The following is a 27,270-nucleotide window of genomic DNA, read 5'->3' on the forward strand; positions in this document are numbered from 1 at the left end:
GGAAAGCGAAGGCGGCGCGAGGGAAAGCGAAGGCGGCGCGAGGGAAAGCGAAGGCGGCGCGAGGGAAAGCGAAGGTGGCGCGAGGGAAAGCGAAGGCGGCGCGAGGGAAAGCGAAGGCGGCGCGAGGGAAAGCTAAGGCGGCGCGAGGGAAGGCGAAGGCGGCGCGAGGGAAGGCGAAGGCGGCGCGAGGGAAGGCGAAGGCGGCACGAGGGAAGGCGAAGGCGGCGCGAGGGAAGGCGAAGGCGGCGCGAGGGAAGGCGAAGGCGGCGCGAGGGAAAGCGAAGGCGGCGCGAGGGAAAGCGAAGGCGGCGCGAGGGAAAGCGAAGGCGGCGCGAGGGAAAGCGAAGGCGGCGCGAGGGAAAGCGAAGGCGGCGCGAGAGAAAGCGAAGGCGGCGCGAGGGAAAGCGAAGGCGGCGCGAGGGAAAGCGAAGGCGGCGCGAGGGAAAGGGAAGGCGGCGCGAGGGAAAGCGAAGGCGGCGCGAGGGAAAGGGAAGGCGGCGCGAGGGAAAGCGAAGGCGGCGCGAGGGAAAGCGAAGGCGGCGCGAGGGAAAGCGAAGGCGGCGCGAGGGAAAGCGAAGGCGGCGCGAGGGAAAGCGAAGGCGGCGCGAGGGAAAGCGAAGGCGGCGCGAGGGAAAGCGAAGGCGGCGCGAGGGAAAGCGAAGGCGGCGCGAGGGAAAGCGAAGGCGGCGCGAGGGAAAGCGAAGGCGGCGCGAGGGAAAGCGAAGGCGGCGCGAGGGAAAGCGAAGGCGGCGCGAGGGAAAGCTAAGGCGGCGCGAGGGAAAGCTAAGGCGGCGCGAGGGAAAGCTAAGGCGGCGCGAGGGAAAGCTAAGGCGGCGCGAGGGAAAGCTAAGGCGGCGCGAGGGAAAGCTAAGGCGGCGCGAGGGAAAGCTAAGGCGGCGCGAGGGAAAGCTAAGGCGGCGCGAGGGAAAGCTAAGGCGGCGCGAAGGAAAGCTAAGGCGGCGCGAAGGAAAGCTATGGCGGCGCGAGGGAAAGCTAAGGCGGCGCGAGGGAAAGCTAAGGCGGCGCGAGGGAAAGCTAAGGCGGCGCGAGGGAAAGCTAAGGCGGCGCGAGGGAAAGCGAAGGCGGCGCGAGGGAAAGCGAAGGCGGCGCGAGGGAAAGCGAAGGCGGCGCGAGGGAAAGCGAAGGCGGCGCGAGGGAAAGCGAAGGCGGCGCGAGGGAAAGCGAAGGCGGCGCGAGGGAAAGCGAAGGCGGCGCGAGGGAAAGCGAAGGCGGCGCGAGGGAAAGCGAAGGCGGCGCGAGGGAAAGCGAAGGCGGCGCGAGGGAAAGCGAAGGCGGCGCGAGGGAAAGCGTAGGCGGCGCAAGGGAAAGCGTAGGCGGCGCAAGGGAAAGCGTAGGCGGCGCGAGGGAAAGAGAAAGCTGATCTGAAAACAGCAGTTGGGAGAAGGTACCCTTCAAATCTGGGAGAACTGGAGCAGTTTGCAAAAGAAGAGTGGGTCAAACTGCCAGTGGAGAGGTGTAGGAAGCTCATTCATGGCTGCAGGAAGCGCTTGACAGCAGTTATTTTGTCCAAAGGTTGTGTTACAAAATATTAAGTCGAGGGTGTCAATAATTTTGTCACTGCCATTTCTTTTTATTTTCTGATTTAAAAGGATATATTAAGTTCTGATTCAAAAAAACAAAGTTCTGCAATATTAACAGTGAAATAAAGAATTGTGGAGACCAATAACTTTTGTGAATTTCAACTTATTTTTTAGAGAAAATTGCGAGTTATTTGAAAAAGTAGAAGGGTGCCAATATTTTTGGCCATGACTGCAGGTAGAGCAATCCACTGGCACATCTGCAGAAATTTCAATATCCCAGTTCCACAAAACTCATGGAAACATGAACCAAAAGCAATAATTGAAACCAACGACATAATGCTCACGTACGACTTGATGATTTCATCGAGCGTGGACATGGAAAACAAAACATTGCATCCGGCCACAGCACTTAGATACAAAAAGGAAAAGACAACATTGTTGATTGAGATATCAGTACCCAGCGATTTTGGCCGAAACAACACAGAAACCACGAAAATGACCAAATACCAGGCCCTCAAGAATGAAGTGAAAATATCCTGGAAGCTGAAGAGCACCAAAATTGTACCAGTGATAATTGGGGCAATGGGAATGATAAAGAAGAACCCCATTGAGATCTTAAAAACCATCCCTGGGAACATTACCACAAATGAACTATATTTTGAGGCTGCAGGGAGCTCAGTGACGATCCTGAAAAGAGCCCTTGGAACAAAAGTCTGAGAACAACAAAACTTCCCAACTTCGAATCGCAATCGTTCGCCGAAGTGGGGGTGGATACCGTTCCACTTTCTAAAACCCAAATTATGGAGATAACAACCAAAGACAAACACAAACCATACAGTACCGCCGACACCAACGCTGACCCTTTTGTTATTATCGACAGCCATCGGAAGTTGGTTGGGCCATGTGTGCAAAAGTGTTGCCCTGAAGAAGCGGAACACCTCGGGTCAATTTACCCTCACCTATTTTGCTTAATTGCATCAGGCAACAGGTGCAGTTCATCAGAATCATTCTCCTTGTGAATAATATTTCCATTTCTAAATCTACCATTATCACAGCATCACAACCCCAAAACGCAGTGGCATTGACCTTTCCACCCGATGGTGTCCTCTTGAACACGAGGTTGGCGACCGTGTGTTTCCACTGCATGCTCTATCGCTTTGATTTCAGGATCAAAGTGGTGAATCGATGTCTCGTCCTGTGTGACAATCCGCTGGAGAAGTCTGGATCAGCATAGAAACGGTCAAAAAGCTCACGGGGAATGTCCAGACGAGCTCTTTTCTAGTCCACAGTTAGCATTCGGGGAACCCACTGTGTCGACACCTTTTCCATGCCCAATTTGTCTGCGAGGATGGATTGAACCAAACCAAAACCGACACAATGTCTCAGCTACATGCATGATGGTTGCTAGCCTGTCTTTAATAGTCGCTACTTCATGCACCTGGGCCACCATTTCTGGCGTTGCCACCTCAACAGGACGACCTGATCTGTGTTCAGCTTGTTCTGCCATGCTTGAACCCAGCTACCCAGTTATTGTCCCCCATCGCACCGCGGAGCGAAAAGGGGACTATGGTTTTCCCCTCCGACCGTGCGTGCGTAAGCGAAGGACCGAATTCTAATTTGGTGTGTGGGTGCAACTAGGCATATGGAAGAACCCTATTGAAAATTAGGTCGCCAAGTCAAAATCCAAGATGGCCACCACCATATATGTATGAACCTTGTGAGTGAAATATCTTGAAAAATAAGCGAAGTACCAACTTCTAATCTGGTGTGTGGGTGTATCTAGGCATAAGGAAGAACGCTATTGAAAATTGGGTCGCCACGTCAAAATCCAAGATGGCCACCACCATATATGTCTGAACCTTGTGAGCGGAATATCTTGAAAAATAAACCAACTACTCACGTCTAATCTCGTGCGCGACTATCTAGGCATAAGGAAGAACGCAATTGTAAATTTGGGTCACCACGTCAAAATCCAAGATGGCCGCCACCATATACATAGTGTGTTCAAAAAGTATCCGACCTTTGTTCATAAAAGATACTCGCATCCAGATAAAAAAAATTTTATAATTATCTCGTTCAAAGTAGTCCCCTTCGGCTGCCACACACTTCTCCCAACGGTTCTGCCACTGTCGGAAGCAGCGCTGGAACGCCTCTTTTGGGATGGCGCGCAGCTGGTCCGTCGCATTCCGCATGATGTCTTCTCTGGAGTCGAAGAAGACAGTCAGCATGACTGACATTGCTGCGGACCTGCCTTGCTTTTTTTGGCCTCGGGGATGTTGGATGCTTCCATTGTGATGACTGCAACTTGGTTTCTGGGTCGTACCCATAAACCCAGGACTCATCGCCAGTGATCACTGTGTTGAGGAAGCTGGGATCGCTGTTCACAGTCTCCAGCATGTCCTGTGCGATCTCCAAACGGAGTTGCTTCTGCTCAATCGTTCGCAGCTTTGGTACGAACTTCGCTGAGATTCTCCTGAAGCCCAAATCCTCCTTCATAATGGAATGAACGGTGTTGAATCTTGCGGATCGTTTCCACTTGGGAATCGCCAAGCTTTACACAAAATTTGATGCAGTAGCGTTGTTCAAGTTTTTCCGTCATTTTGTCAAAAACGAAAATCCGACGGCACTCACTTACATGTCCTCACTCATCGGCGGTCTGCCGTCGAATGACAACTTCTGCAGGTGGGAAAAAATTCACGCGTGCGCATTAGGATTGCCTACATACGTGCACCAATCAATGCCTCCCTAGCTTCTTTTTTTTTACGCACGAAAAATAAAGGTCGGATACTTTTTGAACACAGTAGTATGTCTGAACCTTGTGAGCGGAATATCTTGAAAAATAAACGAACTACTAACTTCTAATCTGGTGTGTGGGTGTACCTACGCATGAGGAAGAACGCTATTGAAAATTGGGTCGCCACGTCAAAATCCAAGATGGCCACCACCATATATGTCTGAACCTTGTGAGCGGAATATCTTGAAAAATAAACGAACTACTAACTTCTAATCTGGTGTGTTGGTGTGTCTCCAACCCACTCGCAAATATTATCGACTCTTCCATGGTTTTCTGCGTCTTCCACTTTGTCAACTCACACTTCACCGACGGGGGACCTAGGCGTAACGCTTGTTTACCATGGAATATGAAGGAGTATCATCCCCGAATGTCACGACCATATCCATATATGCATTTGCTTGGGAGGCAAGCCTTCCTTGTGCAGGTACTTTATCATAGCTCGGAATTCCGATTTCTCCATTTTGACTGAATTTAGGGGAGATCCCTACTTTGAGTCTAAGCTCTGGAAAATTTGTGAGTTGTAATATGGAATTAGTAAGACATCATAATAGCATGGATAGATCTGTATAGTGTAACTTGCATCAAATCATTCGACAATGATTTGATGATTGGCAATACATAGGTTGGTCCACAAACAAACTGATCACCCCTCGTAAATGTTCAACCCGCAGTTCGACTGGTTCAACCCGAAGTTGAGCAGTATGACTTACCTGCAAAATGGTGTTGAGGGTATCAAAGTCGCTATACCGTTTTACAATCTGAAAAAAAACAAAAAAAAACAATGTCTACAATCAAAAATATATGTACTGTTCTGTACTGTTCTGCTCTTAAGCGGGAAGGGAACCATAAAAAAGCAACAACTTGCAACAGATAACTTTCAACAACGTACCTGCCAGCTTTCTTTTGGGTCAGGACCCCGTTGGATTCGAATTATGTACTCCTGCAGCGAGAGAAAAAAGGGGAAAATCCCAGAAAACTTACACAAGTCATGATGTACAATGCCAGGCTGCAAAGTCCCCCCCCCCCCCCGTGTCCCCCCCCCCCCCCCCCCCCGAAGGCTCTCATTGGTTTAAACTCGCACATTACGTCCCGGCCCCGTCCATTACTGGTTCAGGTGAGCACAGTTAGGTTTAGCATAGTTGGGGTCACAGTTCGCTAAATACCGACATTGCTTCCTCACAATCACGACAAAATCGTGACGTCTCGTCCATGATTCAACAGGAGGGAATCGGGAAGTGGCGTCATGGCACAAGACGTGACATTAGGTGTAAACCAGTTACTTAGGTTTCGCATAGTTAGGGTTACAGCTATTTACTATTTTACCACAACCCTGTGATACTTCATTCACTCTTTTACCACAACCGTGTGATACTTCATTCCCTCTTTCACCACAACCGTGTGACACTTCATTCACTCTTTTTCCACAACCGGGTGATACTTCATTCACTCTTTTACCACAACCGTGTGATACTTCATTCACTCTTTCACCACAGCCGTGTGATACTTCATTCACTCTTTTACCACAACCCTGTGATACTTCATTCACTCTTTTACCACAACCGTGTGAGACTTCATTCACTCTTTTACCACAACCGTGTGAGACTTCATTCACTCTTTTACCACAACCGTGTGATACTTCATTCACTCTTTTACCACAACCGTGTGACACTTCATTCACTATTTTACCACAACCGTGATACTTCATTCACTCTTTTACCACAACCGTGTGAGACTTCATTCACTCTTTTACCACAACCGTGTGATACTTCATTCACTCTTTTACCACAACCGTGTGAGACTTCATTCACTCTTTTACCACAGCCCTGTGAGACTTCATTCACTCTTTTACCACAACCGTGTGATACTTCATTCACTCTTTTACCACAACCGTGTGATACTTCATTCACTCTTTTACCACAACCGTGTGATACTTCATTCACTCTTTTACCACAACCGTATGAGACTTCATTCACTCTTTTACCACAACCGCGTGATACTTCATTCACTCTTTTACCACAACCGTGTGAGACTTCATTCACTCTTTCACCACAATCCTGTGAGACTTCATTCACTCTTTTACCACAACCGGGTGACACTTCATTCACTCTTTTACCACAACCGTGTGATACTTCATTCACTCTTTTACCACAACCGTGTGATACTTCATTCACTATTTTACTACAACCCTGTGAGACTTCATTCACTATTTTACCACAACCCTGTGATATTCATTCACTATTTTACCACAACCGTGTGAGGCTTCATTCACTCTTCTACCACAACCGTGTGATACTTCATTCACTCTTTTACCACAACTGTGTGATACTTCATTCACTCTTTTACCACAACCGTGTGATACTTCATTCACTCTTTTACCACAACCGTGTGAGACTTCATTCACTCTTTTACCACAACCGCGTGAAACTTCATTCACTCTTTTACCACAACCCTGTGATACTTCATTCACTCTTTTACCACAACCCTGTGATACTTCATTCACTCTTTCACCACAATCCTGTGAGACTTCATTCACTCTTTTTCCACAACCGGGTGATACTTCATTCACTCTTTTACCACAACCGTGTGATACTTCATTCACTCTTTCACCACAGCCGTGTGATACTTCATTCACTCTTTTACCACAACCGTGTGATACTTCATTCACTCTTTTACCACAACCCTGTGATCCTTCATTCACTCTTTTACCACAACCGTGTGATACTTCATTCACTATTTTACCACAACCCTGTGATACTTCATTCACTCTTTTACCACAACGCTGTGATACTTCATTCACTCTTTCACCACAATCCTGTGAGACTTCATTCACTCTTTTTCCACAACCGGGTGATACTTCATTCACTCTTTTACCACAACCGTGTGATACTTCATTCACCATTTTACCACAACCCTGTGATACTTCATTCACTATTTTACCACAACCCTGTGATACTTCATTCACTATTTTACCACAACCCTGTGATCCTTCATTCACTCTTTTACCACAACCGTGTGATACTTCATTCACTATTTTACCACAAACCCTGTGATACTTCATTCACTATTTTACCACAACCCTGTGATACTTCATTCACTATTTTACCACAACCCTGTGATACTTCATTCACTCTTTTACCACAACCGTGTGAGACTTCATTCACTCTTTTACCACAACCCTGTGATACTTCATTCACTCTTTTACCACAACCGTGTGAGACTTCATTCACTCTTTTACCACAACCGTGTGATACTTCATTCACTATTTTACTACAACCGTGTGATACTTCATTCACTCTTTTACCACAACCGTGTGATACTTCATTCACTATTTTACCACAACCGTGTGAGACTTCATTCACTCTTTTACCACAATCCTGTGATACTTCATTCACTATTTTACCACAACCGTGTGAGACTTCATTCACTCTTTTACCACAACCGTGTGATACTTCATTCACTATTTTACCACAACCGTGTGAGACTTCATTCACTATTTTACCACAACCGTGTGAGACTTCATTCACTCTTTTACCACAACCATGTGATACTTCATTCACTATTTTACCACAACCCTGTGATACTTCATTCACTCTTTTACCACAACCATGTGAGACTTCATTCACTATTTTACCACAACCATGTGAGACTTCATTCACTCTTTTACCACAACCGTGTGAGACTTCATTCACTCTTTTACCACAACCGTGTGATACTTCATTCACTCTTTTACCACAACCCTGTGATCCTTCATTCACTCTTTTACCACAACCGTGTGATACTTCATTCACTATTTTACCACAACCCTGTGATACTTCATTCACTCTTTTACCACAACGCTGTGATACTTCATTCACTCTTTCACCACAATCCTGTGAGACTTCATTCACTCTTTTTCCACAACCGGGTGATACTTCATTCACTCTTTTACCACAACCGTGTGATACTTCATTCACTATTTTACCACAACCCTGTGATACTTCATTCACTATTTTACCACAACCCTGTGATACTTCATTCACTATTTTACCACAACCCTGTGATCCTTCATTCACTCTTTTACCACAACCGTGTGATACTTCATTCACTATTTTACCACAAACCCTGTGATACTTCATTCACTATTTTACCACAACCCTGTGATACTTCATTCACTATTTTACCACAACCCTGTGATACTTCATTCACTCTTTTACCACAACCGTGTGAGACTTCATTCACTCTTTTACCACAACCCTGTGATACTTCATTCACTCTTTTACCACAACCGTGTGAGACTTCATTCACTCTTTTACCACAACCGTGTGATACTTCATTCACTATTTTACTACAACCGTGTGATACTTCATTCACTCTTTTACCACAACCGTGTGATACTTCATTCACTATTTTACCACAACCGTGTGAGACTTCATTCACTCTTTTACCACAATCCTGTGATACTTCATTCACTATTTTACCACAACCGTGTGAGACTTCATTCACTCTTTTACCACAACCGTGTGATACTTCATTCACTATTTTACCACAACCGTGTGAGACTTCATTCACTATTTTACCACAACCGTGTGAGACTTCATTCACTCTTTTACCACAACCATGTGATACTTCATTCACTATTTTACCACAACCCTGTGATACTTCATTCACTCTTTTACCACAACCATGTGAGACTTCATTCACTATTTTACCACAACCATGTGAGACTTCATTCACTCTTTTACCACAACCGTGTGAGACTTCATTCACTCTTTTACCACAACCGTGTGAGACTTCATTCACTCTTTTACAACAACCCTGTGATACTTCATTCACTCTTTTACCACAACCGTGTGAGACTTCATTCACTCTTTTACCACAACCGTGTGAGACTTCATTCACTCTTTTACCACAATCCTGTGATACTTCATTCACTCTTTTACCACAACCGTGTGATACTTCATTCACTCTTTTACCACAGCCCTGTGATACTTCATTCACTCTTTTACCACAGCCCTGTGATACTTCATTCACTATTTTACCACAACCGTGTGATACTTCATTCACTCTTTTACCACAACCGTGTGAGACTTCATTCACTCTTTTACCACAACCGTGTGAGACTTCATTCACTCTTTTACCACAACCGTGTGAGACTTCATTCACTCTTTTACCACAACCGTGTGATACTTCATTCACTCTTTTACCACAGCCCTGTGATACTTCATTCACTCTTTCACCACAACCGTGTGAGACTTCATTCACTCTTTCACCACAACCCTGTGATACTTCATTCACTATTTTACCACAACCCTGTGATACTTCATTCATTCTTTTACCACAACCCTGTGATACTTCATTCACTCTTTCACCACAACCGTGTGAGACTTCATTCACTCTTTCACCACAACCCTGTGATACTTCATTCACTATTTTACTACAACCCTGTGAGACTTCATTCACTCTTTCACCACAACCCTGTGATACTTCATTCACTATTTTACCACAACTGTGTGAGACTTCATTCACTCTTTTACCACAGCCCTGTGATACTTCATTCACTCTTTTACCACAGCCCTGTGATACTTCATTCACTATTTTACCACAACCGTGTGATACTTCATTCACTCTTTTACCACAACCGTGTGATACTTCATTCACTATTTTACCACAACCGTGTGAGACTTCATTCACTCTTTTACCACAACCGTGTGATACTTCATTCACTATTTTACCACAACCGTGTGAGACTTCATTCACTCTTTTACCACAACCGTGTGAGACTTCATTCACTCTTTTACCACAACCGCGTGAAACTTCATTCACTCTTTTACCACAACCCTGTGATACTTCATTCACTCTTTTACCACAACCCTGTGATACTTCATTCACTCTTTCACCACAATCCTGTGAGACTTCATTCACTCTTTTTCCACAACCGGGTGATACTTCATTCACTCTTTTACCACAACCGTGTGATACTTCATTCACTCTTTCACCACAGCCGTGTGATACTTCATTCACTCTTTTACCACAACCGTGTGATACTTCATTCACTCTTTTACCACAACCCTGTGATCCTTCATTCACTCTTTTACCACAACCGTGTGATACTTCATTCACTATTTTACCACAACCCTGTGATACTTCATTCACTCTTTTACCACAACGCTGTGATACTTCATTCACTCTTTCACCACAATCCTGTGAGACTTCATTCACTCTTTTTCCACAACCGGGTGATACTTCATTCACTCTTTTACCACAACCGTGTGATACTTCATTCACTATTTTACCACAACCCTGTGATACTTCATTCACTATTTTACCACAACCCTGTGATACTTCATTCACTATTTTACCACAACCCTGTGATCCTTCATTCACTCTTTTACCACAACCGTGTGATACTTCATTCACTATTTTACCACAAACCCTGTGATACTTCATTCACTATTTTACCACAACCCTGTGATACTTCATTCACTATTTTACCACAACCCTGTGATACTTCATTCACTCTTTTACCACAACCGTGTGAGACTTCATTCACTCTTTTACCACAACCCTGTGATACTTCATTCACTCTTTTACCACAACCGTGTGAGACTTCATTCACTCTTTTACCACAACCGTGTGATACTTCATTCACTATTTTACTACAACCGTGTGATACTTCATTCACTCTTTTACCACAACCGTGTGATACTTCATTCACTATTTTACCACAACCGTGTGAGACTTCATTCACTCTTTTACCACAATCCTGTGATACTTCATTCACTATTTTACCACAACCGTGTGAGACTTCATTCACTCTTTTACCACAACCGTGTGATACTTCATTCACTATTTTACCACAACCGTGTGAGACTTCATTCACTATTTTACCACAACCGTGTGAGACTTCATTCACTCTTTTACCACAACCATGTGATACTTCATTCACTATTTTACCACAACCCTGTGATACTTCATTCACTCTTTTACCACAACCATGTGAGACTTCATTCACTATTTTACCACAACCATGTGAGACTTCATTCACTCTTTTACCACAACCGTGTGAGACTTCATTCACTCTTTTACCACAACCGTGTGATACTTCATTCACTCTTTTACCACAACCCTGTGATCCTTCATTCACTCTTTTACCACAACCGTGTGATACTTCATTCACTCTTTCACCACAACCCTGTGATATTCATTCACTCTTTTACCACAACCCTGTGAGACTTCATTCACTCTTTTACCACAACCCTGTGATATTCATTCACTCTTTTACCACAACCCTGTGAGACTTCATTCACTCTTTTACCACAACCGTGTGATACTTCATTCACTATTTTACCACAACCGTGTGATACTTCATTCACTCTTTTACCACAACCGTGTGATACTTCATTCACTATTTTACCACAACCCTGTGATACTTCATTCACTATTTTACCACAACCCTGTGATACTTCATTCACTTTTTTTACCACAACCCTGTGATACTTCATTCACTATTTTACCACAACCCTGTGATACTTCATTCACTCTTTTACCACAACCCTGTGAGACTTCATTCACTCTTTTACCACAACCCTGTGATACTTCATTCACTATTTTACCACAACCCTGTGATACTTCATTCACTCTTTTACCACAACCCTGTGAGACTTCATTCACTCTTTTACCACAACCCTGTGATATTCATTCACTCTTTTACCACAACCGTGTGATACTTCATTCACTATTTTACCACAACCCTGTGAGACTTCATTCACTCTTTTACCACAACCCTGTGATATTCATTCACTCTTTTACCACAACCCTGTGATATTCATTCACTCTTTTACCACAACCCTGTGAGACTTCATTCACACTTTTACCACAACCCTGTGATATTCATTCACTCTTTTACCACAACCCTGTGAGACTTCATTCACTCTTTTACCACAACCGTGTGATACTTCATTCACTATTTTACCACAACCGTGTGATACTTCATTCACTCTTTTACCACAACCGTGTGATACTTCATTCACTATTTTACCACAACCCTGTGATACTTCATTCACTATTTTACCACAACCCTGTGATACTTCATTCACTTTTTTTACCACAACCCTGTGATACTTCATTCACTTTTTTACCACAACCCTGTGATACTTCATTCACTATTTTACCACAACCCTGTGATACTTCATTCACTATTTTACCACAACCCTGTGATACTTCATTCACTATTTTACCACAACCCTGTGATACTTCATTCACTATTTTACCACAACCCTGTGATACTTCATTCACTATTTTACCACAACCCTGTGATACTTCATTCACTATTTTACAAGAACCCTGTGATACTTCATTCACTATTTAACCACAACCCTGTGATACTTCATTCCCTCTTTTACCACAACCCTGTGATACTTCATTCACTATTTTACAAGAACCCTGTGATACTTCATTCACTATTTAACCACAACCCTGTGATACTTCATTCACTATTTAACCACAACCCTGTGAAACTTCATTCCCTCTTTTACCACAGCCTTACCTTTGAATACTTCTGAGTGAGTATTTTTATACTTTTTTTTGTACTTTTTGTGACACGTTTTGTACACTCACGTTTTACCTTTAACTTGTACGTTTTTAAACGTGGATTTTATCCATGGGTATCGCTAGTTGCTCTTGAATAACGGCTTCCTTGTTGCAGAAACAGAGTATGATGGGGCAACATGAACACATTTCGCTCTTACAAGCCTAAGCTAAAGCCACCATAAGGGTCTCATGGTCTTTGTAGTCAACACTGAATGCACCCCACCCACCCATCACCCCATCTCCCCAACTACAACCACAACCACAACCATGCCTCCCCCAATCCAAAAGACCCAACATCCCCCTCCCTCCACCCCCCCCCCCCCCACCTCACCCTCTCCCCAACCCAACCCCCGGCCACCGCCCAGTCTCTTCATTCCCAGCCCACCACCCCCTTGCCTCACCCCATCTCCCCAACCTAAAACCCCTCACCACCACCTAGCCCCCCCATCCGGCCTCCCCCTAGCCCCGCCATCCCACCTCCCCCTAGCCCTCCCATAGCCTCCCCCTGGCCCCGCCATCCCACCTAGCCCCCCCCCATCCAGCCTTCCCCTAGCCCCGCCATCCCACCTCCCCCTAGCCCCCCCCCCATCCAGCCTCCCCCTAGCCCCGCCATCCCACCTCCCCCTAGCCCCCCCCATCCGGCCTCCCCCTAGCCCTCCCAGTCCCATAGCCTCCCCCTGGCCCCGCCATCCCACCTCCCCCTAGCCCCCCCCATCCGGCCTCCCCCTAGCCCTCCCAGTCCCATAGCCTCCCCCTAGCCCCGCCATCCCACCTCCCCCTAGCCCTCCCATCCGGCCTCCCCCCTTCCGGCCTCCCCCTAGCCCCGCCATCCGGCCTCCCCCAGCCCTCCCAAAACTACCCCCATCCCTCCCATAGCCCCCCCTTCCGGCCTCCCCCTAGCCCTCCCAAAACTCCCCCCATCCAGCCTCCCCCTAGCCCTCCCATAGCCCCCCCCCCATCCGGCCTTCCCCTAGCCCTCCCAAAACTCCCGCCATCCGGCCTCCCCCAGCCCTCCCAAAACTACCCCCATCCCTCCCATAGCCCCCCCTTCCGGCCTCCCCCTAGCCCTCCCAAAACTCCCCCCATCCAGCCTCCCCCTAGCCCTCCCATAGCCCCCCCCCCATCCGGCCTTCCCCTAGCCCTCCCAAAACTCCCCCCATCCGGCCTCCCCGTAACCCTCCCAAAACTCCCCCCTTCCGGCCTCCCCCTAGCCCTTCCAAAACTCCCCCCATCCGGCCTCCCCCTTGCCCCCCCCCATCCGGCCTCCCCCTAGCCCTCCCAAAACTCCCCCCATCCGGCCTCCCCCTAGCCCTCCCATAGGCCCCCCGCCATCCGGCCCTCCCAAAGTCCCCCCCCCCCATCTGTCTCTTACATCATTACTCATCCTCCACTTGAGTCCTGAGACTTGTATTAAAGCTTGGCACACGTGCGTTTCTAGTCCAGAAGGAAACCTTGTGTTTGAAACGTTAAAATAAATTATAAAACTCTTCAGCGAGCAGGTTGTTGTGTTTGTTATTTTGACAATAAACACACACACGGGACAGGCAACGTGTCCCAAACACACACCAAGACCATGTAGATGTACCCATCTTACCCAAATAAACCCATCACTGTGTTACCTACCGTGTACGAATGTAGTGTCTGCGTCGCCTCAATGGTGCAGCTCAGTGGAGCCGTGTCGTCTGTTCGGGCGCGTTGCAAACATCGCCTCTCCAGAAGCGCCATGGCCGACTCGCCCGCGGGGCACGAACCGCGCTGCCCTCAAGGCGCCCCAAGCCAATCCCCCTTTATCGACGGCTCGACGCTCTGTGGAGAAAACGAAAACAATTATTTTTTGAACAAATTAATGATGTTATTCGTGAAAATTTCCCGTGGATTACAAATAGCAAAGCGTCTTCGTGCCACTTTATATAAATCGTCCAAGAAAACAACAACCGTGTGTGCAATAAACATCTCGGCGCTGTTACCATACACCGCCCAACAAATGATATACAGGTTGAGCACAGTTAACTATGTTGCAACACCAGCATAAATAATTCGTTAAAATCCGACAATAAAACAATCGCACGGCTGCAGGATAAACACAAAAAGAGGAAGTATAACCTTCAAAAAAACAACGTTTTGTTTTCCTTCAAACGTTCCATTGTTTCTTGAATTCTGATGTTTTTTTGGGGGTATTTTTGTATACATAATCGAGGTTCGTGAAAGAACGAACATTTATCACACAAACAAATCAAACAGACAAACAACCAAAGTATATAAAAAGGGGAGCGGTAGACAAGATGGGGAGAGAAGGGGAAGCACATAAACACAACATTTGTGAGGGACATTGGGAATGTGTGGGAGGGAGAGGGCTTTGGGGGAGGCGGTGTGGGAAGGGGGGGGGGGTGGGAGAAGTATAAACACAAGGACACCAAGGACTTCCAGGAAAGAAGTTGGTGTTTCAAAAAAGAGGATTTGGGGTGAAATTAGCGGGGGTAGAAAAGATCAAGGTTTTGGATGGGGGAACATATGAGATGGTGGTGAACAGCTGTTTTAAAGACCTGGAGGGAGGAGTGGGATGGAAGAGAGTGAGGGAGTTTGTTCCAGAGGCGGGAGAAAAGAGGAATGAAAGAGTGAAGGTGAGCAGAGTCTTGATTTTGGCAGTTTAACCGTAAGAGGGTTGCAGGCAGATCTTGTGCGACCTTCAGGAATATTTGGGGGACAGAGCCCAGAGAGAGCTGGAGGAGCAAGGCCGGAGAGGAGTCGGTAGAAGACAGAAAGACCACCAACCTGCCTGCGGTGAGTGAATGAAAGGCCCTCGGAGGTATCTTCATCAGGGGAGATTCCAATGATTCTGAACGCTTTGGTTTCAACAGCATGAAGACAAGCTAGGTGTGAGGCAGGAGCACCAGCCCAGAGGGGAGAGCAGTATTACATTGAGCTGCGGATGAAAGCCTTGTATGTGGTGAGGAGCTCAGGTGTGCCAAGGAAGGACTTCGCACGATGGAGGATGCCCAGTCGGCGACTGGATTTGGAGGCCAGATTTGAACTGTGGTTTTCCCAAGAAAGGTCATGGCAGATAGTGAGACCCAAAAGCTTGAGTGACAGAACTTCTTGGAGAGGATTATTCAGAAAGTGGATGGGAGGGTTGTCCAGTCGGTCTTTTCGGAGAGACATCGTAAGAGTGTGAGATTTGTCAAGATTGAAAGACATGTTCCACTTGTTTGCCCAGTCAGTGATTTTGTCCAGGTCTGCAGAGAGTGAGGAGGCTGCAGACTGCCGATCTGAGGGATGAGGAATGGAGCGGCAGAGAGTGGAGTCATCAGCAAAGAGATAGAGAGGATTTTCAAGAGAGTGGGAGAGATCATTGATGAAGACCAGAAAAAGCACAGGGCCCAAACCACTGCCTTGGGGAACTCCAGCCTGAACAGGAAGAGGAGATGAGAGAACTTCATTCAGGGCCACACGTTGACTACGACTAGAGAGGAAGTCCGCCAGCCATGCGTGGAGATTTCCATGGATATCAAAGCAGGAGAGTTTGGTGAGCAGAGCGGGGTGCCAGACCGTATCGAAGGCAAGTGATATGTCAAGGGAGACAGCTCTAATTTCCTGTTTGGCATTGAGGACCTCTGTCCATTGTTGAGACAGCAGAAGCAGCATGTCCAGAGTAGAGTGACCTGGTCTGAAACCAAATTGATGATCAGAGATCAAGCCATTGGAGAAGAGGAAGGATTTGATTTCCGAAGCGATGATGGAGTCCATGACTTTGCTGATAATTGGGAGAAGGCTGATTGGTCTGTAGTTGCATGGATCTGTTTTTACACCTTTTTGCATAAAGCGGAAATGTTGGCTGATTTCCAAGCAGGTGGAAGATGACCTTGAGCAAAAGAGAAGGTGAAGAGAACAGAGAGAGGGAGTGAAAGCGCGGAAGAACAGGATTTTAGGACACGTGGGCTGATGCCGTCAGGTCCAGTTGCAGAATCAGTGTCGAGGGTTGACAAACTGTTCCACCTTGTCAGGAGGAAAGGACACAGAGTCCAGGAGCAGCTGGGTACGACTGTGTACGGTGGGTACAGAGAGGGATAGGTTTGGGACACAAGTTTTAGAGGCAAACACAGAGTTGGGCATTTAGCTTTTTCACGTGCGGAGTCAGCTGTGTAGCCGTTTGAGGTAAGGGAGGGGATGGAGGCGGAACAAACACCAGAAACAGATTTGACCAGATGCCACCAGGATTTGGAAGAGGGAAACAGATAAGGGAATTCGGTCTGGAGAACGGAGAGATATTGTTTCCTGGCTCTCCTGAGGGTGGACACACACTTGTTTCGGGCTTTGTGAAAGGAAATGAGATTTCCTTCCTTTGGATTTGCTTTCCAGGAGACGAAGGCAAGTTGTTTCTGGGAAACAGCCTCACCATAAGATTCCGTGTACCATGGAAGGGAGGAACGGTATGACAACTGAAGATGAGATGGGATAAATCTGTGCATGAGAGAGAGCAATTTACTTTGGAAGAATTCCCAGGATGAGTTGATGTCAGAGGTGGTAGAGATGGGAGACCAGTCCAGATGATTGATGGCTGCTTGAAGACAATGCCAGTTGGCCTGAGTGAAATGCCAGACTCGTCGACGCTGAGGAGGCTCCCTGTGAATGATCAGAGAGATGTCCACTTTAACAAGCACATGATCAGATGAGCCGATTGGAGCAGAAGAAGAGCAGCAGACATTTTCAGGGAGGTTAGTCATAACCAAGTCCAGAAGAGAAGATGCTCCGTTGACTGAGATCCGGGTCGGGAAATTGACAGATTGTGTCAGTCCCAGTGAGTCGCAGAAGTCCTTTGCTGAGGAGCCATGGCTGGTGAGAGAGGTACCCACACCCAGCCAACTGGCATGGTGACAATTGAAATCACCACATATAAGGAAGAAAGAGTTGGGATGAGTAGATAGAAGTTGGTCCATATTATCAGACAGCGAGATGTAGATGGAGTCATCACTCTTTGGTGGACGGTACAGCACACATATGAACAAGAGGTGGGAGCGAAGGGGAAGCCGTAGCCAGAGGTATTCCAGGGAGTGAGGTGGAGAGATGGCAGTGCAGGGCGAGTGAGGAGGAGAGTTTTTGATAAAGATAGCAACCCCACCTCCAGGACGAGGCTCAGGTCTATCATACCGGAGGAGGGAGTAACCCGGGAGAGATTCTAAGGAATCAGAGACATCATGAAGGAGGAAAGTTTCTGTTAAGCAGATCACGTCTGGTTTGTCAGAAGCAACCTGTATGGAGAAATCAGTTAAGTTTGAACGAAGGCCCCGGATGTTTGAGGTCCATACCGTTAATGAAGAGGAAGGGGGAGCATCGGATACAGAACAGTGGAGAGGAGGGGTGGGGTAAGATGTGGAAGAGGAGGAAGAGGTCGGGAGAGCTGTTGAAGGTGTGTCAGATATTTCAGAATAGCTCTGAGAAAGGGAAGGATGGGGCGGACAAAAGGTTTGATGGTGATTGGGTGAGGCACAATGAGGTGTTATTTGAGGAGGGGGAAGAGCGAAGCAGGAGGTTGGGGGAGATGGAGGTGAGAGTTGGAAGGGGGAAGAAGCGGGGAGGACGCTTTGAGGAGGAGAGTGAGAGGGGGGAAATGGAGAAGAAATGAGGGTGGGGAGATTTGAAGGGGAGGGGGTGAAGGGGGAGTTTATGAGGGGAAGGGTTAGGGGGGAGTTTAGGAGGGAAGGGACAAGGGGAGGGATTTGAAAGGGATGGGAGATGGGGGAGATTTGGAGGGGAGGGGTGAGGGGGGAGATTTGGAGGGGAGGGGTGAGGGGGGAGTCTAGGAGGGGAGGGGCGAGGGGGAGTCTTGGAGGGGAGGGGTGTGGGGGGAGTTTTGGAGGAAAGGGGCAAGGGGGGAGATTTGAAAGGGATGGGTGATGGGGAGGATTTGGAGGGGAGGGGCAAGGGGGAAGATTTGAAAGGGATGGGTGATGGGGAAGATTTGGAGGGGAGGGGTGATGGGGAAGTTTTGGAGGGGAGCGGTGATGGGGAAGTTTTGGAGGGGAGGGGTGATGGGGAAGATTTGGAGGGGAGGGGTGAGATTGGATTTTGGAAAGTGTACGATTAATGGGAAATGAACAATTATTGCAAAATGAGTTCCTTGTGACCTTCGAGTTAAAAATACGTTTAAGGACGCTGGATGGGGGGTGGAGTGCAGGTGAGTTTAGGGAATGTTCAAAACAGGCACTGTAAGAGATGGAATTTTTTTGGGGATGAATAGATTTGGTGAGCAAGTCGAAAGCAACCTTTTAAAGAAGAAGAAGAAAAAGGTGTTATAATATACGACAGAATAGAGTACTTCAGGGAAAGTTTAAACATTTTTAAATTGAGCAGTGAAAACTATCTGGGGAAATGGGGAAGAAACATATGGTCGAAGAACAAACGAACGAATAAGAACAACGAATAAATGAATAAGAACAACGAATAAGAACAGAGAAGGAAATGTTTTTTTTTTGTTTTTTTTTGTTTTGAGTTGAGATTTTAAGCAAGGAAGTAGGCTATGGGGTGAAAAGACTGGTAAAAACAGAGAACGAAAGTTATTGGAGCACAAATGACTGACCGCTGAGAGAAAAACAAAGCCTCAAGGTCAGACACGGTAGCCTACAAGGCTTCAAATGACACGACACTAATTAACACGATTTTCTATACAGATATGAAAGATTTACACCGAGAATCTTCCTCGGGACACACTATAGGTAAAAACACCATAAAATAAATACAGTTTTAATGAAAATACAAATGGGAACAATTACTTAACTTCGATTTCGATGGAGAGCGTGGACAGCTGTGAATAAACGAAACCTCGCCGGCAAGACCGGAAGCTGCTGTTCCATTGTTTCTTGAATTCAGATGTTCCATTGTTTCTTGAATTCAGATGTTCCATTGTTTCTTGAATTCAGATGTTCCATTGTTTCTTGAATTCAGATGTTCCATTGTTTCTTGAATTCAGAAGTTCCATTGTTTCTTGAATTCAGATGTTCCATTGTTTCTTGAATTCAGATGTTCCATTGTTTCTTGAATTCAGATGTTCCATTGTTTCTTGAATTCAAATGTTCAATTGTTTCTTGAATTCAGATGTTCCATTGTTTCTTGAACTCAAATGTTCCATTGTTTCTTGAATTCAGATGTTCCATTGTTTGTTGAATTCAGATGTTCCATTGTTTCTTGAATTCAGATGTTCCATTGTTTCTTGAATTTAAATGTTCCATTGTTTCTTGAATTCAGATGTTCCATTGTTTCTTGAATTAAAATGTTCCATTGTTTCTTGAATTCAGATGTTCCATTGTTTCTTGAATTCAAATGTTCCATTGTTTCTTGAATTCAGATGCTCCATTGTTTCTTGAATTCAGATGTTCCATTGTTTCTTGAATTCAGATGTTCCATTGTTTCTTGAATTTAAATGTTCCATTGTTTCTTGAATTCAGATGTTCCATTGTTTCTTGAATTCAAATGTTCCATTGTTTCTTTAATTCAAATGTTCCATTGTTTCTTGAATTCAAATGTTCCATTGTTTCTTGAATTCAGATGTTCCATTGTTTCTTGAATTTAAATGTTCCATTGTTTCTTGAATTTAAATGTTCCATTGTTTCTTGAAATTTAATGTTCCACTGTTTCTTGAATTCAGACGTTCCATTGTTTCTTCAATTCAGACGCTCCATTGTTTCTTGAATTCAGATGTTCCATTGTTTCTTCAATTCAGACGCTCCATTGTTTCTTGAATTCAGACGTTCCATTGTTTCTTCAATTCAGACGCTCCATTGTTTCTTGAATTCAGATGTTCCATTGTTTCTTCAATTCAGACGCTCCATTGTTTCTTGAATTCAGACGTTCCATTGTTTCTTGAATTCAGATGTTCCATTGTTTCTTGAATTCAGAAGTTCCATTGTTTCTGAATTCAGACGTTCAATTGATTCTTTAATTCAGACGTTCCATTGTTTCTTCAAGTCAGACGTTCCATTGTTTCTTCAATTCAGACGTTCCATTGATTCTTCAATTCAGATGTTCCATTGATTCTTCAATTCAGACGTTCCACTGTTTCTTCAATTCAGACGTTCCATTGTTTCTTCAATTCAGACGTTCCATTGATTCTTCAATTCAGACGTTCCATTGATTCTTTAATTCAGACATTCCATTGATTCTTCAATTCAGACGTTCCATTGATTATATTTAATTCATACGTTCCACATTTTCTTCAATTCAGACGTTCCATTGATTCTTCAATTCAGACATTCCATTGTTTCTTCAATTCAGACGTTCCATTGATTCTTTAATTCAGACGTTCCATTGATTCTTCAATTCAGATGCTCCATTGTTTCATAAATTCAGACGTTCCATTGATTCTTTAATTCAGACGTTCCATTGATTCTTCAATTCAGACGTTCCATTGTTTCTTCAATTCAGACGTTCCATTGATTCTTTAATTCAGACGTTCCATTGATTTTTCAATTCAGACGCTCCATTGTTTCTTTAATTCAGCCATTCCATTGTTTCTACAATTCAGACGTCCCGGTTCCATTGTTTCTTTAATTCAGACATTCCATTGTTTCTTCAATTCAGATGTTCCAGTTCCATTGATTCTTTAATTCAGACGTTCCATTGTTTCTTCAATTCAGCTGTTCCGGTTCCATTGATTCTTTAATTCAGACGTTCCATTGTTTCTTTAATTCAGACGTTCCATTGATTCTTCAATTCAGACGTTACATTGTTTCTTCAATTCAGATGTGCCCGTTCCATTGATTCTTTAATTCAGACGTTCCATTGTTTCTTTAATTCAGACGTTCCATTGATTCTTCAATTCAGACGTTCCACTGTTTCTTGTCGTTCAATGAATTTTCCAGTGAGCTTCCTCTCTGCTACTTTGGATTTTTTACCGACCGTTTGATTCTTCCTTCTGTTTGACATTCTCAAAAGCATGGCTCTTCATTCGTTGAGGCCTTTTTCTCATCTGCGATATTCTTAGTTGTTGTCCATGTAAAAATATGGACATTTTCCTTCCTCTTCATGGGGAATGAAGATATACACACACATTCGTCTGTGTATATATTGTGGTGCTGCGCACACACGACTCGATTGCCAGAGAGGTAGGCCACAATGCGTTGGTATAACAAAGAGTCTATATTCAAAGCTCGTACTTCAGTACTGAGCAGGCTCGAGCTTAGAGCCCGCATATATGTCCCGAGGCCACGCCTACTCCCCGGGCGTGGCCGATCGGTCGAAAGGTGGGGCATGTGCTTTCGTTCCCCGCCTGGGCACTCGCGCCACCCACTGGTGCGCGGAATTATTGCCCCTTGTGCCCGCCACACGCGCCCCCCCAGAATTCCCGCGCACCTGAAGGGTGAGTTTGCGGGGAAGCCGGATGACCCGGCCGAAGCGCCCCCTGGCGGTGGGTGCAGGGCTGGGGGGTAGCGGGACGGCGGGGCTGGGGGGTGCCGGGGGTCCGACCGCCGGGGGGCGGCCTCGACGCGGAGGCAGAGCTGCTTGCGGGGGGTGGTCCGGATCAAAGTGGGCTGGCTTGAGGCGGTTCACGGAGATGCGATCCAGGGCACCGCCGATGTCGATGGTGAAGTATTTGTCCCCGGTCCCCAGCACGCGGAAGGGCCCGTCGTACGGGGGCCGTAGCGGTGCCCGGTGGGCGTCGTGCCGGACGAAGACGTACTTCGCCGTGCCAAGCTCCGGGGCGACGTGGGAAGGCAGGCAACCGTGGTGTGCCGTCGGCACCGGGGTGAACCTCCGGGCGGTCTCCTGAAGGGTGGAGCGCTGTTGCGCCACGGACCAAGGAGCCGTGGAGTCGGGGATAAATTCACCCGGTACCCGCAGTGGTTGCCCCAAGACCAGCTCTGCCGAGGATGCGCGCAGGTCGTCCTTGGGCGCCGTCCTGAGGCCCAGCAGGACCCAGGGGAGTCTGTCGACCCAGCCGCCGTCGCGGAGGCTGGCCCGGAGCGCGGCCTTCATTGAGCGATGAAAGCGCTCGCACAGGCCATTGGCCTGGGGGTGGTAGGCCATGGTGCGGTGTAGTTTCACCCCGAGCCCTTGCGCCACCATGGCCCAGAGCTCTAAGGTGAACTGGGGGCCGTGGTCGGACGAGATGTCCGAGGGGGCACCGAACCGGGCAACCCAAGTGGCGATGAAGGCTTGCGCCACATCAGCCGCAGACGTCGCCGCCAATGGGACGGCCTCCGGCCACCGTGTGGTGTGGTCCACCATGGTGAGGAGGTGGGTGAACCCCCGCGAGGGGGGCAGAGGTCCCACCAAGTCGACGTGCACGTGGTCGAACCGACGCTCGGGCACCGCAAATGGGGCCAACGGGGCCTGGGTGTGGCGGTGGACCTTTGCGCACTGGCACGCGAGGCACGTCCTGGCCCAGTCGCGGACGTCCTTCCAGAGGCCATACCAGACGAACTACGCCGCGACGAGCTTCTGGGATGCCTTCGTGCCCGGGTGGGACAGGCCGTGGATGGCATCGAAAACTGGGCGCCGCCAGCCAGCGGGCACGATGGGGCGAGGCTGGCCGAGGGAGACGTCGCATAGGAGGGCCGCGCCCGCGGCATCGAACGGCACCTCGGTGACGTGGAGGCCCATGACGGCGGTCCGCAAGGCCTGGACGCCGGGGTCGGCGGTCTGGTCCTCTGCCATCCGGGTATAGTGGACCCCGAGGTGGACCGCGTGCACGACGGACCGGGAAAGGCAATCCGCCACCGGGTTGTCTTTACCCGCCACGTGACAGATGTCCGTCGTGTACTCGGACACGGCAGAGAGGTGACGCTGCTGCCGTGCCGACCATAGCTCGGCGACCTTGGTCATCGCGAACACAAGGGGCTAGTGGTCGACGAAAGCCGTGAACGGGCGGCCCTCCAGCAGATGGCGGAAGTGTCGGATCGCCAGGTGGAGCCCGAGCAGCTCGCGGTCGAAGGTGCTATCGCGGCGTTTGTGCAGGCGAAGCTGCCGGCTAAAAAACGCCAGCGGTTGCCAAGCACCACGCACCCACTGCTCGTGCACCACGCCCACCGCGTAGTCCGACGCGTCGGTGGTGAGGGCGATTGGCGCATCGGGCGCCGGGTGCGCCAGCATGGTGGCGTCGGCCAGGGCCAGCTTTGCGCCCGCAAACGCCGCGGCCATCGGCTCCGACCAGCGATGTCACCTTTGCCTGGCTTGCCCCGGAGGGCCTCGTGCAAGGGGCGGAGGAGCTGGGCGACGTGGGGCACGAAGCGGTGGTGAAAATTTACCATGCCCAGGAACTCCTGGAGCCCCTTGATCGTGCAGGGCCGCGGGAAATCCCTGACCGCCTCCACCTTGGCCGGTAAAGGGACGGCCCCATGCCTGGTGATGCGGTGCCCCAAGAATTCAATGGTGGCGACGCCGAAACGGCACTTGGCGGGGTTGATGATTAGGCCATGCTGGCCGAGGCGTTCGAAAAGCGTGCGGAGGTGAAGCAGGTGATCCTCCCGGGACGTGCTCACGACTAGTGTGTCGTCCAGGTAGACAAAGAGGAAAGGTAAGTCGCGCAAGGCGCTGTCCATAAGCCGTTGGAACGCCTGGGCCGCATTCTTCATCCCGAAAGGCATTCTCAGGAACTCGAAGAGGCCGAAAGGGGTGATGACGGCCATCTTCGGGACATCGTCCGGTTGGACAGGGACCTGGTGGTAGCCCCGGATGAGGTCCACCTTGGAAAACACGGTCGTGTTTGCCAACCGGGCGGAAAAGTCCTGGATATGCGGGACCGGGTAGCGGTCGGGGGTGGTGGCATCATTGAGCCGGCGATAGTCCCCGCACGGCCGCCATCCTCCGCCGGGCTTCGGCACAATGTGCAGAGGAGAAGCCCAAGCGCTGTTGGAGCGCCGTACGATCCCCAGCCGCTCCAGCGTGGCGAACTCCGCTTTCGCCACCGCGAGCTTCGTGGGTTCGAGTCGGCGTGCCCGGGCATAGACCGGCGGCCCGACCGTGGGGATATGGTGCTCCACCCCGTGTTTAACGGCCACCGCTGAGAAGGTGGGCCGCGTGAGGGCCGGGAAACTGGCGAGGAGGCGGGTAAAGTAGGGCGCTGCCGGAAGCGTGCAAACTAAACTCGCCGGGACGGTACCTTCCAGCAAGCCGCTTGGCAAGCCGCTCGGTGAGCCGCTCAGTGAGCCGCTCAACGAGCCGCTCAGTGAACAAGCAAGCGAGCTGAAGGTTTCGGCCTAGACGAGCCATCTGCGCTTCACGTCGACCAACAGCCCATTCGCGCATAGGAAGTCCGCACCGAGCAGTGCCATTGGCACGCTGGTGTTCACGAACGACCATTGAAAGCGCTGCCCTCCGAACCGCAGTGAGAGGCAACGCTTCCCGAATGTGCGGATGGGTGTACCGTTGGCGGCAAGCAAAGCGGGGCCCCGGCCTGCGGTTTGCTTGTCGGACGTGGAGGTGGGGAGGACGCTGACCTGCGCTCCTGTGTCGCAAAGAAAACGGCGCCCGGACAAGGTGTCCATGATGAACAGCCTGCCGGAATGGCCGACGCTCAGGGCCGCTAATGAGCGCCGGCCCGGTCGTTTCCCGACCTGTCAAAAGAGCATGTCGGGCGACACGTTTTAGCCTTGCGGCCGAACCTGGCATGGTAGTAGCACCAGGTTTGCGGCGGTGGCAGCCGCGGCGGCCGTGGTGTTGGTGGCGGCGGTAGTGGGCGGGCGGGGCACAGCAGCGGCCACGAGGGAAGCCGGGGGCGCTGTAGCCTCTACCCCGTGATCCACTACGGCAGCACCGTACACCGACCGTGTGTCGCAGGCCGCGAAAAACCTGTCGGCCTCTACGGCCATGGCGCGGGGTTCCTTTATCTTGGAACCGGCCAGCGCGAGGCGTACCTGTGCGGGTAGCTGGCGTAGGAAAAGCGCCCGGAATAAGATCTCCGGGGGCTAGTCACCAAGCAGCGACAGCATAAAATCCATCCGGACGGATGGTCGTGTGCCGCCGAGTTCGGGAAGGTCCAGGAGGCGGTCGGCCCGTTCGATCTCCGTGAGCCCGAACGTGGCGAGCAGGAGACGTTTGAGTGCCTCGTACTTGTGGTCACCCGGCGGGCACCGAAGGATGGACATGACTCGGGCGGCCGTGCCGGGCCCGAGGGCGGCGACCACGTGGTAGTACCGGTTCTCGTCCGCCGTTATGCCTCGGAGCTGAAATTGAGCTTCGGCCTGGACGAACCAAACGTCGGCTTGTGCCTCCCAAAACTCCGGGAGTTTAACTGCGACGGCGTTGGTGGCCATGGCGCGTTCGGTGGTCAGCAACGGCTGAACCAATCGGGGTCACAAGTGTGGTGCTGCGCACACACGACTCGATTGCCAGAGAGGTAGGCCACAACGCGTTGGTATAACAAAGTCTTTATTCAAAGCTCGTACTTCAGCACTGAGCGGGCTCGAGCTTAGAGCCCGCATATATGTCCCGAGGCCACGCCTAGTCCCCGGGCGTGGCCGATCGGTCGAAAGGCGGGGCATGTGCTTTCGTTCCCTGCCTGGGCGCTCTCGCCACCCACTGGTGCGCGGAATTATTGCCCCTTGTGCCCGCCACAATATCTTCATTGTGTTTACGTACTTCCTGTTCCTTGCTTCCTTTCTTGTCTCCTAAATAAACATATCCTTCATATAATCAGTTCATTTTTCTTGTCTTAACATTCTTATTACTTTGTCGTATCTTTCTTAGTAGTAACTCTTTAAAAAAATTGTTTCTGCAATTAAAAAAGACAAAAAAATGTTTGGATATTTACGTGCGAGATTGCTCTTTACCTGCGTGTTTGCGAATTTTTGTGTGCGTGCTTGCGTCAATTTTGCGTGCGTGATTGCGTATATTTGCGTGCGTGATTGCGTTAATTGCGTGCGTGATTGCGTATATTTGTGTGCGCGATTACGTCAATTTTGTGTGCGTGATTGCGTCCATTTTGCGTGCGTGCTTGCGTCAATTTTGCGTGCGTGATTGCGTTTTTGCGTGCGTGATTGCGTATATTTGTGTGCGCGATTACGTCAATTTTGCGTGCGTGATTGCGTATATTTGCGTGCGTGATTGCGTTAATTGCGTGCGTGATTGCGTATATTTGTGTGCGCGATTACGTCAATTTTGTGTGCGTGATTGCGTCCATTTTGTGTGCGTGCTTGCGTCAATTTTGCGTGCGTGATTGCGTTATTTGCGTGCGTGATTGCGTATATTTGTGTGCGCGATTACGTCAATTTTGTGTGCGTGATTGCGTCATTTTGCGTGCGTGATTGCGTCATTTTGCGTGCGTGATTGCGTATATTTCGGTGCGCCATTGCGTATTTTTCGGTGCGTGATGGCGTCCATTTTGCGTGCGTGATTGCGTACGCGGAAATCTGTGTTTTGCCGGCGGGATGGGTATTT

The 27,270-nt window shown here is 48.7% G+C and overlaps 1 protein-coding gene across 3 annotated transcripts in view; it reads right to left on the reverse strand.

Annotated features, from left to right (window-relative positions):
- Window positions 1-14,677, reverse strand: part of PXK (PX domain containing serine/threonine kinase like) — a 148,667-nt gene extending 133,990 nt beyond the window's left edge. For 2 of the 3 annotated variants that reach the window (XM_068133402.2, XM_068133403.2), the window contains exons 1-3: window positions 14,527-14,677; window positions 5,225-5,275; window positions 5,046-5,093 (exon numbers count right to left, since the gene is read on the reverse strand). In XM_068133402.2, coding sequence (XP_067989503.2) covers window positions 5,046-5,093; window positions 5,225-5,275; window positions 14,527-14,628 — 201 coding nt within the window. In that variant the 5' untranslated portion in view covers window positions 14,629-14,677. The remainder of the gene's footprint in view (window positions 1-5,045; window positions 5,094-5,224; window positions 5,276-14,526) is intronic. The other variant, XM_068133401.2, reaches the window with a different exon arrangement.
- Window positions 14,678-27,270: the final 12,593 nt, after the last annotated feature.

This window comes from Myxine glutinosa, chromosome 12 (assembly GCF_964187855.1).
Source record: "Myxine glutinosa chromosome 12, kmMyxGlut1.1, whole genome shotgun sequence".
In the NCBI taxonomy this organism is placed as follows: Eukaryota; Metazoa; Chordata; class Myxini; order Myxiniformes; family Myxinidae; genus Myxine; species Myxine glutinosa.